Source organism: Chamaea fasciata, unplaced genomic scaffold, assembly GCF_029207755.1.
Source record: "Chamaea fasciata isolate MVZ Bird 193981 ecotype frontalis unplaced genomic scaffold, bChaFas1.0.hap1 SCAF_16, whole genome shotgun sequence".
In the NCBI taxonomy this organism is placed as follows: domain Eukaryota; kingdom Metazoa; phylum Chordata; class Aves; order Passeriformes; family Sylviidae; genus Chamaea; species Chamaea fasciata.
This window is the reverse complement of record NW_027094101.1, coordinates 1223608-1237315: the sequence shown is the minus strand read 5'-3', so window position 1 is coordinate 1237315 and position 13708 is coordinate 1223608. Positions and strand designations below refer to the sequence as shown.

Below are 13708 nucleotides of genomic sequence, written 5' to 3'. Positions count from 1 at the left end.
AGTATTCTGTAGTCATGATCACTCAATATAGATGTAGTGATGGTACCTTATCCCCAGCTTCACCGTGCTCTACTATTTCTAAATTCAGGTTTTTTAAAAAAAAAAAATAATAATCATACTCTCCAAATATCTACTTTCAAAGCTGAATAGATTTTTGGGAAGGAGACCTACTAAAAACAGCCGCACACTGCCAACTGTGAACAACCAATAGCTCAATGGATCTGAGAAGTTTCTTTATAAAACGCATCTCCAAGGCCGACGGATCACTTGAGCAGTAACAGAAGGCAGCTCACGCATACAAGACATTTCTGGCATATTTTGCTACTACATGCAGAAGCTACAGCTCCAAATAAATTACAACACCTGTGTACATCCCCACGTTTTCTCGACATATAGAAATCAGTCAAATGTAGATTTTGCTAGTTAACCCAAGTAAACATATTCTTCCCTGTCACTCCCCTAATTCTGTACGACCAAAAACAGAAAAATTTAGAAGAGATGCCGTTTCAGAAACTGACCCTGTACATGGCTCCAGTTCCAAACTTTCACTTTCTTCATTCTTTATTAAGTCTTCTATCTGTTCCCTGGAAGAGAGAGATCATTTGCTTCTATATCACCTGTTTTATTTTTTGGAAGTTTACAGCTCTCTCCAAAAGACAAGAAAACGCTTCACAGCAAAGAGAGCAGCATTTTACAAGCAGTGAAGTAATAGAAATGGCTTCAACCCATGAAAACATCACTACTGTTCACATTTCAGTTCCAACAACATCAGAGGATATTAAACAGCGGTACTTACACTACTTTCTCAACAAATCTTTTCTGATCCTCAGGAATTGTCACAGGGCACTTTGTGGAATTAGGAGAAATGTATGACAGAGATCCTGCACCATTGGCTTGAGAACGCCTTTCATCATACTGTTCCCTTAGCTGTCTCTCCTCTTCCTGGTTTAAATACGGAATTCCTAACAGGAAAAACAAAAGCTCATCGGAACCAGAGACAAAGGAGGGACGCACAGGGCTGCAGCCCCGCAGGCTGAAAGCGAACACCTCCCTGTCAGTGACCTGCTGTAAGGTGTCTGTCCAGGCTCCCAGCACGTGCCAGGCTGGCTGCACGGCCCCGCAGAGCCTGCTGTGCACAGGGCACGAGCCGCAGACCACGGCCACAAAGGACCGAGCACCGCGCTCCCTGCTCTGTGCATCACGCACAACAGACTGCAGCAGCCCCCACCACAGGGCACCGCATGGTGCTACCGATGCATTTATTGCACAGCTACACACCTCTGCGACTCTCTCGCATTCAGGCTTCGTCTCCGTACAAAAAAACCCACCCAACCAACCTCTCATGTTAGTGGGGATTCTGTTCTGCTAAACCACACCACGAATTCTCTGAGAGCGAGTTCCCATTAGCACAACAGCAGACTGGGTAAGAGTAATTCAAGAACTTCACTGCACATTAAGACAGTATCATGGACGGCAACCCTTTTTCTTTTTGCAGATAACAATATGAAAGGTGTCATCACAGATTTTGCAGACACTGAAAGAAATTGAAAAAAAAAAAAACAAACAAAAAACCAAAACAACTCACCGTTGCGAAAAACTTTATTAAAATCAAATCCTTGGTTTGCTAAAAAATCTATACTTGAACTCTGCAACAAGAGAAAAAGGCTTTATAATTAGCTAAAGCAGCTGCAGCATAAAAGATCAGTTAAGTTATTTTCACGCTTTTTAAGAAATTACACGAAGTCCAAAGCCAAGAACAACCAAGTTTATGACCCTAAGGAAGCGACTGAGAGTTTAGGCTGTGCTACTTTCCTTACTGATTTTCACCTTCCATAAGGTACAAGAACAATGAATATGGTCAGGGATAATGATGAAAGAACAAACTACGTGGAGAGCGAAAACTAAAGAAAGCAAAATGTGGTTCAGGAGAACAAATCTGAGACCAGAAAAATGTTGGCAATAGCCTGGGAAGCAGTGAAAGCAAGGTAAGCAGATGAGAATAAAGGATTAAAAAAGCAAGGAAACTGGAAGTTCAGTGAGAAAGGGGGGAAAAGAATCATCTTGCCCAGTTTGGAGTGTTATCTCAAATTCCAGAACCCACACAACGCAATGTGTAACAAGATTTTAAAACTGAAGTCAAATATTCCCTTCAAGCTCATTTTTGGGATTGCTCTTAACTGATGCTTATTTATCTTATAAGAAAAAAACCCCAACCTGGAAACTTACATTTTTCTAACTTTTAAGCCAAAGTTTCCTTCAGGTATACCTCAACCAAATAAAATTAAATTGCTTTTCTACTAACCTGACAGACAAACTTGACATCTGGTGAATTTCTGTTGAAGGGTTTTGGAAAAATATAGAAGTTAAATGACTTCATTACGTACCTGTAGAAAAGAGGAGTTACATGTCAGTATAGCTTATCAGTATTACTTTCAAAAATCCTCAGTTAAGGAAACAAGAAATAAGAGAGCAACATACTTTTCTTCTGTGTCATCATATTTAAAAGTGCAAAGGCCAAACTGAAAGAGCAGAAAATCCATGGAATGCTGGAAAGGAAAGGAAAACTCTGCATGAGAATAAAACATGTACACATTTAAAGATTACCAGGGTGCATCCACATACAATTTCTCTCCATTTCAAAATCAGGTGAAGTGAATCTTCTTAACCAAAGTTTGTTTTGCTGGTAATTTTAAAGCGAACACACCAGAGCTCTTCCGCTAGTTTTCAGCACCATTCAATAATCTTACTATTGGCCCAAGGTGACTTTAGTCTGCACCTTCATCCCACAAAGAGACAAGAACTCAGGGAAGTCCCATCTCTCTTTCCTCCTGTTGGTCACAAACACAAGATGCTGCATCAAAAGTAGCTTCAGTTTTCATTTTAGCCCATGTAAACACTTTACCTTTTTAAGCTTCTGATACCTTTCTTCTGGAGTGTCAAAGCCATTTGTTAACGCACTAACTGAAGGCCCATCACTGATGCCTGAAAAAGCAGAACGTATTTTGCTTTGGGTAAGCTTTCCAAAATCAACCACAGCAAAGAAACGCAACAACTGGCAATTTAAGAAAAATGCTTTCACGTGAAGTATGTATTACAATTATTTCATTTGAGAAAAATATTACTGCAATAAGCCACTCGTTTTAATAGCGGTGTTCTGGAAGCCAAACTCTTTTGCAAAAGCTCCTATTCAACACGTCAGTCACAGGCCAAGACCCACCAGTACCCCAATGTACATGGGCTTCACAACACAACGCAGGGTCAAAGCCAAACTAAAACCGGGAAACGCTGCCCAGAGATTTAGTGAGTAACTCAGTCATCTAAGCAATATGCAACAAGCGTACTTCCACAAACACCGCATGTGACAAAACCTAGTCTTGCTCACATTTACGCCCCATGGGTGAAGAGAACACTGCAGCCCAAAGGCCAAGTTCCTATTAAAGCATCTCTGCTGCTCACACCCTCTGCGCTTCACAGACACATACGATCTTAGCGCCGCCTTTCCCTGTCCAAACACTTGCAGCATCTCCCTCGCTTATCCCAATCCACTGCTTTCATGGCACATATAACACCTTCTGGTTTGTTTTTTTTACCGTGAGCTGCAACAACTATCAGTTGTCATGTTGAAAGACTACTGTGGGAGCACAAGCAGCGTGAGCATGACACCTATCTTTGACCAACGTCCTGCTATCACACATGCACCAAGGGGTTTAATCACTCCGTGGTAGCCTCAGCTTTAGCTTTCTCAAGCCCACCCTGAGCCGCATCACAGAACAAACTCGGGCACCGAGGCCAAACCACCCCCTCAGACACTGTCAACAGTCCACAGGCACAAAACACGTGCAACTGTACCTGAAAACTCTCCATCGATGGCCAGGAAGTCCGACTCTTCAATGGCTTCGTACACTTTGTTTAGGTTATCCTTAAAATCTGCGGGTAAAGGGTTAAAACACACCTGAGACCCCGAGCGACGCGCTCCGGCAGCCCGGCGCCCCTCGGCCGGCAGCGGCGGCCAGCCGGGGCCTGCCCGCCGCCCCCTCAGCGCCTTCCCGCCAGGGCTGCGCCTCACGGGGCAGCGGGGACCCCGAGGCCGCGCAGAGCCCGAGGCCGGCCGCGCCGGCCCGGGGCAGGGACGCCGGGACACCGGGGCAGCCTAGCGCCGGCGGCGCAGAGCCGGGGCCGCGGGGCCGAGCGCTCACTCACTGCTCCTGATCACCTCCATCCCGCGCCCGCGCCCGCCGGAGCTCGGCCCGGCACCGCCCGGCACCGCCCGCCGCCGCCGAGCGCTTCCGGGGCCGCCCCGCGCACCGCCCGGCGGCGCGCACGGCAGGCCGGCAGCGCGCACGGCAGCCTGGGAGCGCGCACGGCAGGCCGGCAGCGCGCACGGCAGCCTGAGAGCGCGCACCGCCCGGCAGCGCGTACGGCAGCCCGGGAGCGCGCACCGCCCGGCGGCGCGCACGGGAGCCCGGCAGCGGGCACGGCAGCCCGGGCCGCCGCCATTTCCCGCCGGGGCGGGGCCGCGCCGCGCTGTCCGCCCGCCCGCCCGCGGGCTCGGCTGCGCGCCGTGCCGTCTGCCGCTGCCGTGAGCTCCGGGGGGAAGGAAGCCCTGCGCCAGCCGCGCTTCTCCGGGCTGCGGTGAGATGTCACGGATGTGGGCCTCGCCCTGAAAGCCAGAATCGCCTCACTAGCGCCCGCGAGGAAGAAGGGATGGGAGTCTGCCCGCGAGGCGCCAGCAGGACGGCGGAGAGCTGCTAGCGGCGCTGCCCTGATGATGGTAATTCCAGGCGGACTGGAGGGCTCGGCTCCCGATAGGAGCGGCGCTGTGACGGCGCGCTGGAGAAGGGCGGCGCCCAGCAGGGTGGGCCCGGGAGGGAGGCCGGCCGCGGACACGAGGTGCTGGCAGGGCACGGCACGGCGCCGGCGGCGGGCGAGCTCCGGGCTCGTGCTGCAGCGCTGGAGTTCTTTATCAGCGCTGTGCTTTCCCAGAACTCCAGCAGGGTGAAAACAAATGAAAAATTCTCCACAAATGAAGGGGGGTCTGTGTGTGTGTGTGGGGGGGTGTTTTCTGCGTACAGAAAAAGATAAATAATCATACAGGATTTAGTGGAGAGGGCTTTTAAAGATCCTTCAATATTAAGCTTTGCTGTTTCAGTGCCAGCAATTTATTCAGCAGGCATTCCCGGCAAATCATCCAGGATGATTAAATGGGATCCCAGTAAGATGTTAGTTAAAATGGCAGAGGTGTTTTTATTTTGCAGTAAATGGGCTGAAGCCCAAAACTTTGGTGTAACTCCTCAGTTTTTAAAGATGCATTTCCGCAGTTTCTGGGTAAAGTGCTCACGGCCCTCTGAAGTTGTTCCTGGCTGTTCCAGAAGCCTGACGTTTTCCCCCAGGTAGCTGACAAATCTGGGAGCTCTTTGCTTCCCTCACCCACAAAAGAAACTGCGAGTCAAACGGTGAGGCCCCGAGTGCTTCCATAGGAATTGGAGTGCTGTGTCTTACACATGAGACACGTTTTTTCCTTCAACATGTAAGTATTGTTACATAAGCACAAGGAACACCTAAAAGCGGGAGAGGGCAAGGCAAGCAGTTCAGGATTCCATGGCTTTTATGTGTCCGAGGTTTTACGAACTGGCACAGCAAGGCCGTGTTTGCACATCGTTCAAGTCTGCTGCGCAGGCTGTTAAGCACTCGTCTGCTCTTTTACTTTACTGAGCATTGAATGTGAAGATAAGTGAAGAGACACCAAAAAAAGTAGTAAAAACCTGTATTTCTCTGCCCTGGTGCAGAGCAAAGCTGTGTCCTCTCAGTTTTTCTCTGGGAGAAGAGCCCCTTCCCCACCTGGCAACAACCTCCCGTCAGGGTGTTGTGGAGAGTTAGTCAATCCTTTGGGGTCTAGCCGAGAAGAATTTCAGCCGGGGAGCAGGGACTGAGAGAAGAAATTGGGAATGTGCGGACAGGTGGACTCCTAGGTGGCAGGAGCCGTCGCTGCGCAGGACGCGGTAGCTCTGCAATCGAAAGTCTCGTTCGCTTCTCTCCTGTAAAATCAGCCTCGTTCAGGAAGCTGGAGCTGGGAAGAGACACCAGAGGAGCTGGCAATCGTCCTGCTGCCGCCTCTTGCTTGGCGCAGGCTGAGCGGTGACATATTTTTTTCCTGCGTTTTTCCTGTTGCCTCTGTCTTTCAGGAAAACCAAAAGAATGGTTTTGGGTGCAGAATCTTGGGGGTTTTTTCTTCTCTTGTAAGTTGCTGTTGCCGGTTTGGTTCAGAAAGCCAACGGCCTGTGTTTTGCCAGGGAAATACAGGTTGGGAAGTCTGAGGATTCCAATTTCACTATTGGTTTCTGTGTCTGTACTTGGATATTTTTCAGTTTCTGTTCTTTACTCGGTGCGTGCTTACCTCTTTGCGCTTGCCCTGGATGGCAAGTTGGGAAGTTAGCAGTAAGCAGGAGCCACGTGTTGGAGCGTGTAATCACATTTTGGTTTGGTAGTGCCTGAGGAGAAAATTGTCGAGTTCTTGGTGTCTTCTGACATATCATGAGTGATGAGTGAATGACCTGGATCAGTGCTTTTCTTAAGGAACTGTACATCCTGCTATCTAAGAGAACGGAGTAGGAAAACCAAGCAAATAGGGTTATTATACTTTTTGTAAGCTTGGAACCATCCTAAACTCTTCTTATCTGTGATTTTTCTGCAACGCTAACAGAGTAACTGCAAGTCAAGTTAATGTGGAGTTTAGGGCTTTGCTGGGAAGGTGTGCAGATAAATCCCCAATGGTTCTGAAGCATATGACTTGGTGGATCAAACTTTTCTGGGTTTTTTGGGGTTTTTTTTTAAAGATTGCCCAGCAATGTCTAGCACTGATCCCTGTTAGTAATGTTTTCTTCTATATGCTTGGAAAGAACAGGGATGAAGTAAATTAGATCATTACATTATTCTGGTATTTTTGTATCCTCTGGTGGTACTTTTTAAGGATATTTCCTTTGGCTGGTTTCTTTTACTAAAACCTTGATTAAAGCTACTGTCAAAAGTCATGTGACTCATGGTAAATTATTTTGTTTCACTTTCGTGTATTTTGCAACGCAGGAGAAGAAAGCGTAGGGAGATTGAGCCCAGCTGTTTACATCTATGATCTGGTTTCGATTGTAGTTGGCAATGAATATATTGTTGAAAAAGTAGATCATGTTTCATTTTGGGGAGGGCTGAGTTACTTAAAAAATCTAAAGCCGTCCGAGTGACAAAAGCGGTGCAATGCTAAATCCCATTGCGTACAATTCTGAACTCCGGTGAGAGCTGTTTTCACGTTGCTTTGCAGAAGTGATGCCTTATCTGGTCTGAAGATCTAAGAGAGCTTTCTGTTTGAGTAAGGCATAAAAGAAAATGGAAGAGGATGAGACTTTACGAGGGGAAACAGAGGGGGCAAAAGTTGAACCGCGTGCTCCTCCTGGCCTGGGTCGGCAGATATCGGTCAGTGAGTTCCTGTGCCACTGCTGCTACGACATCCTGATCAACCCCACCACCCTGAACTGTGGGCACAGCTTCTGTAGGCACTGCCTGGCCTTGTGGTGGGTATCATCCAAAAAGAATGAATGCCCCGAGTGCAGAGAAAAGTGGGAAGGATTCCCCAAAGTCAACATCCTTCTCAGGTGAGCAAACTGTTTTTGTGAATGTCTTTTTTACATAAATGAAACCACAGAAATTAGCTGTCTGGTTTCTTGAGTTTGCTGCAGATATTCTTAGATAATCGGTAGTCTGAACTGTCACAAAGAAATTTAAATCCCAAAGACTTGCAGCTTGTGCACTTGTAAAGAACTGTTCAAGCACGTGGAATTAAGGGGCGGCTTGGTCAGTTTTGTTTCGAGGGGGGAGGTTTGTTTTGGGGGAGGGCTTTCCCCCCCTTCTAAATTTTCTGGGAGATGGAGGGGCAGGATCCTCAGTCTCCTAATACAGCTGGTTGTGTTCTAATAATTCTAAGTTAGACTGATCTTGGATAATTGTGTAGTAATTTCTGTAGCAGGAATTATTTATTGGAAGAGCTGTGATCATATTGCAGAACAAAGCTAGAAACATCTATTTGCTGTCTTGAATTACCCACGAGTTGTTCTGTTAATCATACTTTATATGGTTATAATATTTAAATAAATGGATGGCAGGATTGATGGTAGGCTTTTATGTTGTCTTTTGCTTAGCATTATTTAATAATTGAGGCTTGCCAGTGGCACACAGAATTCGAATTTTATATAAGAAATAACTTGGGAGTTATGTGGTATTTTAGCTTTAGAAGCTAAGGAAGATGTTTGGCAGTGATTGATATCGTTCTAAGTTTACTAAGCTTTAATAACTAATTTTTCCTTACTTTCAAAGATGACAGTCTTCAGTAAGGCTGGAAAACAAAAATCCAAAAATGAGTCCCTTTTCTAAATATTAAGCCTCAATGGTTACAGTATAATGACAAATGTTTTTCCTATTAGGGATGTTATTGAAAAGCTATTTTCTGATGCCATTGAACAAAGAAAAGAAGATATTCAACAAAACAGCGATGTAGCACGCAGCTTAGCAACTTTCCAAAAATATGGGAATGACCAGATGCCTGCAGTTCGGAGCACAGGAAGAGTTAATCCTCGAGGAGGGTTTTTCTCAGGTGTTCTGACAGCTTTAACTTGTGTAGCAGTAAGTTTCATCTGCTTGGTTTTCCCTATTCGCTTCCTTAAGCATGCAATCAAATATTCTTACATCACATGCACAGAAAAGAGATTGTGGGCACAGAAGTGGCCTTCAGAGCTGTCTGGCAGGAGCTACGACTGCAGTGTACAGCAAATGGAAGTCAGTGGGTAAAACTTCACCAGACTTTCTTATGGCCTGGACATTCTGCTCTCTGTGAAATGGAAGACTCTACATGTGCAGCCTCTTATTGTGTGTTTATTTATGTCATTCATGCATTTGCTGTGCAAGTAAAGGATCTTTGTTTATCTTTGTGATCTATGTGTAGGTAGTTCTACTTGGCTATCACTGGAGTAGCAGAGAATTTGAAGATGATCTGCTTGTCCACAAGCCTGTTGTTAAGTGGACTGCTGAGGAAGTGATACTCTGGCTGGAGCAGCTGGGCCCATGGGCTTCACATTACAAGGAAAGATTTTTACAGGAGAAAGTGAATGGAAGGTGAGAGGCCTGATGGTCGAGGACAACTGTTGTGTGATTGGACTACTGATGAATTCATTAGCGCTGGCTCACTGTGAAATGACCCTGCTCTGTTACATGGATTGTGGGAATATATTGTGATGCATCAGAATAAATTTCAGAAAAAGTTTTAACAATTGCTCTTGGAAACCTTTAGTAGTCGATACTTAGCAAGCTACCTGGAAGTTTTCCAAGAACTCTTTAAAATGCTGACAATGCAGACTGAAATGATAGCGAGAGTAAAATTCTGCTGATGTATTATCCACTCCTTCCACCTTTCCTTTCTTGTGGAAATGTGCATGTGCTATATGCATATGTATTGCTCCCAAGAGCCATGCTGAAAGCAGGCAAGAGGAGGCTGGAAAAGAAGGAAATTTAAAACCCAGCCTCTGAGATGCAGTTGGTGTAGAACACTTGATCTGCAATGTAATGATGATCTTTTGAAGTCCCTCCCCAACCCAAGGTATTCTATAAATCTTTAACCCAAAAGGTGCTGCCTTGTATCAGTAGCTTATTGTTTCAGTATGCAGTTGTGTAATTGTTAGTCATCTTTTTTGGTGAATAGGCATGAGACATAGACTTCAAAGAATTAAGGATTTTAGAGAGGTTAAGGTTTTAGTTAGAGATAAGCTTTGCTGGAATTTATTTAAGTTTGTTAAAAATTAAAAAGTTTGTGGTTAGTTAAGAGAAACCAGATTTGAGTTAACTTTCCCAGGCCCAATAGCTGCCTGTCAACTTTGTTTGCCTAGCTGTGTTTGTAATGAAGAACAGAGAACTTGATAAATAGATTTAGGAGCACAAGACAATTACAGAAACTCCCATACTCCCAAACCCATTGGAAAGTCAGGTACCTGGGAAATGGGAGTCCTCCCAGAGCTCGTTTGTCACATTTGCATTGAAAAGGTAGAAAGTTGAGAGCGATGAAGAGCTGTTTTACTTCCTCATTTTAAGCCCCCTCCCCTTAAAAAAGACCACCGACCCATTTCAAAGGGCAAACTAAGCATGCTTAATTGGTTTTTTGCTAATTACCATATGAATCGGAGAACGGGAAGTACCTGAGCTCTGAATGTGCATTTGTGCTGTGGGTGTTCAACGCCTTTGTAAATCAAAGGACTCCGTGATTGTCTGTGAATTGTGCTGTGTATTTGGGAGCTATCCCCCATGCTGTAATGCCCGGGCTGTAATAAACACACACTTTCTAACTTGAAACTGTTGAAGAGCTTTTGTCCCTCTCAGTCGGATATCATTTTTTTAATAAATCAGGCACTGTTTACCTTCTTAATTCTGCTTTTGTAGACTCCTCCTGACCCTGACTGAAGAGGATTTCACCCAAGAGCCTTACAGTGTAGAGAACAGTAACCATAGGAGAGCTATTATGGCAGAACTGGAATGTGTGAAAACTTTAGGTGTTAAACCACCACAGAATCTTTGGGAATATAAGGTAAATTTTATGTAGAGTGTGTCATTTCACGTATGTTAATTATTTTTGAAGTCACACCTTTAAAAGGAGATTCTCTTAAAGCCAGGAGGAGTGTTAAAGTATTGGAATTACCGGTGTAAAGACTGCTCAGTTTAATGAAATGTTGTGTTTGAAAAACAAACCCTTTGAAAAATGGTTATCAGAAAATCTAAGAACTGCCATGTCCCTTTCATTTTATTTTTTCACTGATTGAAACTCGATAATTTGATACCTTTTAGGCTGTAAACCCAGGAAAATCACTCTTTCTTCTGTATGCACTGAAGAGTTCTCCAAGACTCAGTATGTTATACCTGTATTTGTTCGATTACACAGAAGCTTTCCTACCTTTCATCCACACAATTTGTCCTATGCAAGAAGACAAGTATGAAGATGTTGTCACAAAACTGATTGTAAGTATTCAAAACGTTAAATACGCTACTTGCTTTAGTTATGAGCTTTCAACCATTACCTTTAATAGGATTGATTTTAGGCTTTTAAGACTTTAAATGTGTGAAACTGATTCTTCTGAAGTTCATTTGACTACAGAAAGTGATGTTCTAATCTAGTGGAAATTACTGCACTGCAGCATTACCTGCTAGCAAGTATAATAAAGATAAATTACTGCTTCCAGTGTCTCAAACCCCCAGCTTTTCAACAAAAGACTAATGGAAATAAGCCAGCATTACATCAGTTTAATAGAAAATTGATTAAGTTTTTTTATCCTAATTTACAGGACCTTAAAGATCCTTCTTGGAGGCAGTGGAGAGAATTCACCGTAAAGTATTTATTTTTGCCATACCAGCTGATAGCTGAATTTGCTTGGGATTGGCTAGATGTGCACTACTGGACATCAAGATTTATAATTGTAAATGCCATGTTGCTCTCTGTCCTGGAATTAGTCTCCTTTTGGAGGCTCTGGTCAAGAGGAGAATTGAAGTAAGTCTTACTAAGCTTGTGGAAGAGGGTAGGAAGTACACGGCCTTACAGAGAGGAAGTAACAGCCTTACAATTTCACAGTTGCCCCCTGGAATGAGTGTCTAACTCTGAGGTCAGAAACAACACGTGAATCTGCATTCCCACATGTGCTACTGCCTGCTATTCCTGTGTATGCTTCCCAGGGTTTCTTAGAGCTGGTTTTACTCCTCAGATGTAGCGAACGTGGAAACAGCGACAAGCAGGTTCACTGGCAGATACTAAACCTTACCTTGAGAAGTGCCTCTGGTGGTGCCTGACATTAGCCCTGGGGTGAGAACTAAATTCATCAGAGTGTAGTCGTGATACAGTGTAGTTATTACAGGATCAGTCCTCGGAATCATAAATAAGTTTAGTTATACTGAGGCTAGTTCGGATAATTTATCAGAGTCTCTGTTGTCTGTTACTACCTCAGTTGAAGCATATTAACGTTCATTGACGCTGAGATCTTTGGAAATCGTACGGGAGAAATTGCAGTTTGGGTGGGTAGTGGGATTTCCCTCTGCCAGCCGACAGAGGGAAACGTGCCCGGAGCTGCACAGGGCCCTGGGACAGCCGCAGGCACAGCTGGGATGTGGCACTGGAACTGCTGGCCTTCGGGGTCTGAGGGCACTGGCTTAGTGCTTCCTCTCCAAATCTGGTACTGCTGGCTGTTAGGGAAGTTTTTCCTGGAGTGCAAACTGGAGGTACGTTTTTTCAGGCATCCGAGTAAGGTCTGAGTTACTCAGAGCTGTAGCACTTGCTGGCTTTTCTCAGAGCTGGGTAACAGAAACCAGGAAGTCCCTCTAAACCTTTCCCTCTCCCTTTCCACAGGACTATTCCTCACAGAATGTGGAGCCATTTCTGGAAAGTCTCAGCCCAGGGACTTTTTGTTGCCCTTTTTTGGCCTTTTATTCCTCAGTTTGTTTGCAATTGTTTGTTTTACTGGGCCTTGTATTTTAACCCAGTTATAAACATTGATCTTGTGGTTACAGAGATAAGGCGTCTGGAGACACAAGTGCAGTGATTGGCATTGGAACTCTTGAGCTGTTTAGCTTCTAAAAATGGACATTTTGAATAAACTTTGCTTTTCTTCGTTATGTATGTGGCAGTGAAAATGGTGGATTATGTTAATTGAAACATACAAAAAAGCTTTAAGGTAAGTTACTCTTAAACCAGCTGATTCCAAATTGGAGGATGAAGGAAAAAGGAATTTTCTGTTGGAAAAAAAAAAAAGGCACATTCCCGTGTAGCCATGTAAAACTCATGCAGTCACCTCACCCTGTTTGTATCAGATAAATGTCTTTATTCTGTCCCAAGTATTCTGTGTATTTTCAAGCCTGCCTTAAAATCAGTGTCTTCTGCACTGCTGCAGTGGTTTCTTTCTTTTTAAACTTAGCATTTCATACCAGCAATGTGTTCCTCAACTTCAGTTTGCCAAAGGAATGCCCTTCCTGGGCAGCTTGATGTTGAAAGAACTTTTTTTATTTCAATCTTCTTCACGTGTAGTATTGTGGCTGCCCTATACACAGTCTCACAGTAGAGTTTTTTCCAAAATTCCTGCAGTTGAAGGCAAAGACTACTTGAATTTTCCTGTGTCTTTGAAAATGCAGTAATTACTACGGAAATTTTTTTATTCAGATCAGTTAGACTCCAGCAGTAGCTCCTTTCATTCTCTCTTCTTGATTTCTGTTGCTAATTCTTAAATTCAGGGTATTGTCTTAAAAAGGATTATTTTGGAAAAGTGACCTGACACTGTAATTACTTATGGCAATATAACGTGTGTATCTATGTCTGTGAGCAAACATTGGCTGGAAAGTTACTTTGTGCAAGCAGGATTGACATTTGATAATGTATGTTCCTTTGACTGAATCTAAAGGTAAGATTTTTTTCAGGAGCCTTGTCCCCTTGCATTCTGCATTTGTTTGTGGCTTGGTTTCATTTGTGTCAGTAATATGAACTAAATATGCCTATGGATGTTTTTCACAATTAAAGATCTCTCTTGAAATCTTCACTATTCCTATAGAGGTGGGTTATTTTGTATGGGGTTTGATTTTTTTTTCTTTTGTATATTGAAGTACACGTCATTAGCTTTGACTTGTGCAAACCTGTTCTTTAGCCCTGCAT

General features: G+C 44.3%; 2 protein-coding genes across 6 annotated transcripts in view; one reads left to right on the top strand and one right to left on the bottom strand.

Annotated features, from left to right (window-relative positions):
* Window positions 1-4298, bottom strand: part of PARN (poly(A)-specific ribonuclease) — a 42026-nt gene extending 37728 nt beyond the window's left edge. For 2 of the 4 annotated variants that reach the window (XM_066197884.1, XM_066197885.1), the window contains exons 1-8: window positions 4201-4298; window positions 3850-3927; window positions 2903-2982; window positions 2479-2546; window positions 2303-2384; window positions 1586-1646; window positions 797-962; window positions 519-584 (exon numbers count right to left, since the gene is read on the bottom strand). In XM_066197884.1, coding sequence (XP_066053981.1) covers window positions 519-584; window positions 797-962; window positions 1586-1646; window positions 2303-2384; window positions 2479-2546; window positions 2903-2982; window positions 3850-3927; window positions 4201-4219 — 620 coding nt within the window. In that variant the 5' untranslated portion in view covers window positions 4220-4298. Of the gene's footprint in view, window positions 1-518; window positions 585-796; window positions 963-1337; window positions 1411-1585; window positions 1647-2302; window positions 2385-2478; window positions 2547-2902; window positions 2983-3849; window positions 3928-4200 lie in introns of those variants that run through there. The other 2 variants (XM_066197887.1, XM_066197886.1) reach the window with 2 other exon arrangements.
* Window positions 4299-4497: 199 nt separating this feature from the next.
* On the top strand, window positions 4498-13595 carry BFAR (bifunctional apoptosis regulator). 2 transcript variants are annotated; one of them, XM_066198476.1, is made up of 8 exons: window positions 4498-4771; window positions 7310-7640; window positions 8466-8664; window positions 8984-9153; window positions 10468-10612; window positions 10870-11040; window positions 11364-11566; window positions 12577-13595. In XM_066198476.1, exons 2-8 carry the CDS (start codon window positions 7375-7377, stop codon window positions 12641-12643), a joined length of 1221 nt encoding a protein of 406 aa, XP_066054573.1. In that variant the 5' UTR covers window positions 4498-4771; window positions 7310-7374; the 3' UTR covers window positions 12644-13595. The 2 variants fall into 2 exon arrangements, with proteins under 2 accessions (XP_066054573.1, XP_066054572.1); XM_066198475.1 differs by having other exon boundaries at window positions 12416-13595.
* The last annotated feature ends 113 nt before the right edge of the window (window positions 13596-13708 follow it).

Bases quoted from the DNA above. Each gene is read 5' to 3' on its own strand.
- BFAR (XM_066198475.1), top strand. From the start codon at position 7,375: ATGGAAGAGGATGAGACTTTACGAGGGGAAACAGAGGGGGCAAAAGTT. The intron at 7,641-8,465 runs GTGAGCAAACTG...TTTTCCTATTAG, and splicing joins AAAGTCAACATCCTTCTCAG to GGATGTTATTGAAAAGCTAT. The intron at 8,665-8,983 runs GTAAGTTTCATC...ATCTATGTGTAG, and splicing joins CAGCTTTAACTTGTGTAGCA to GTAGTTCTACTTGGCTATCA.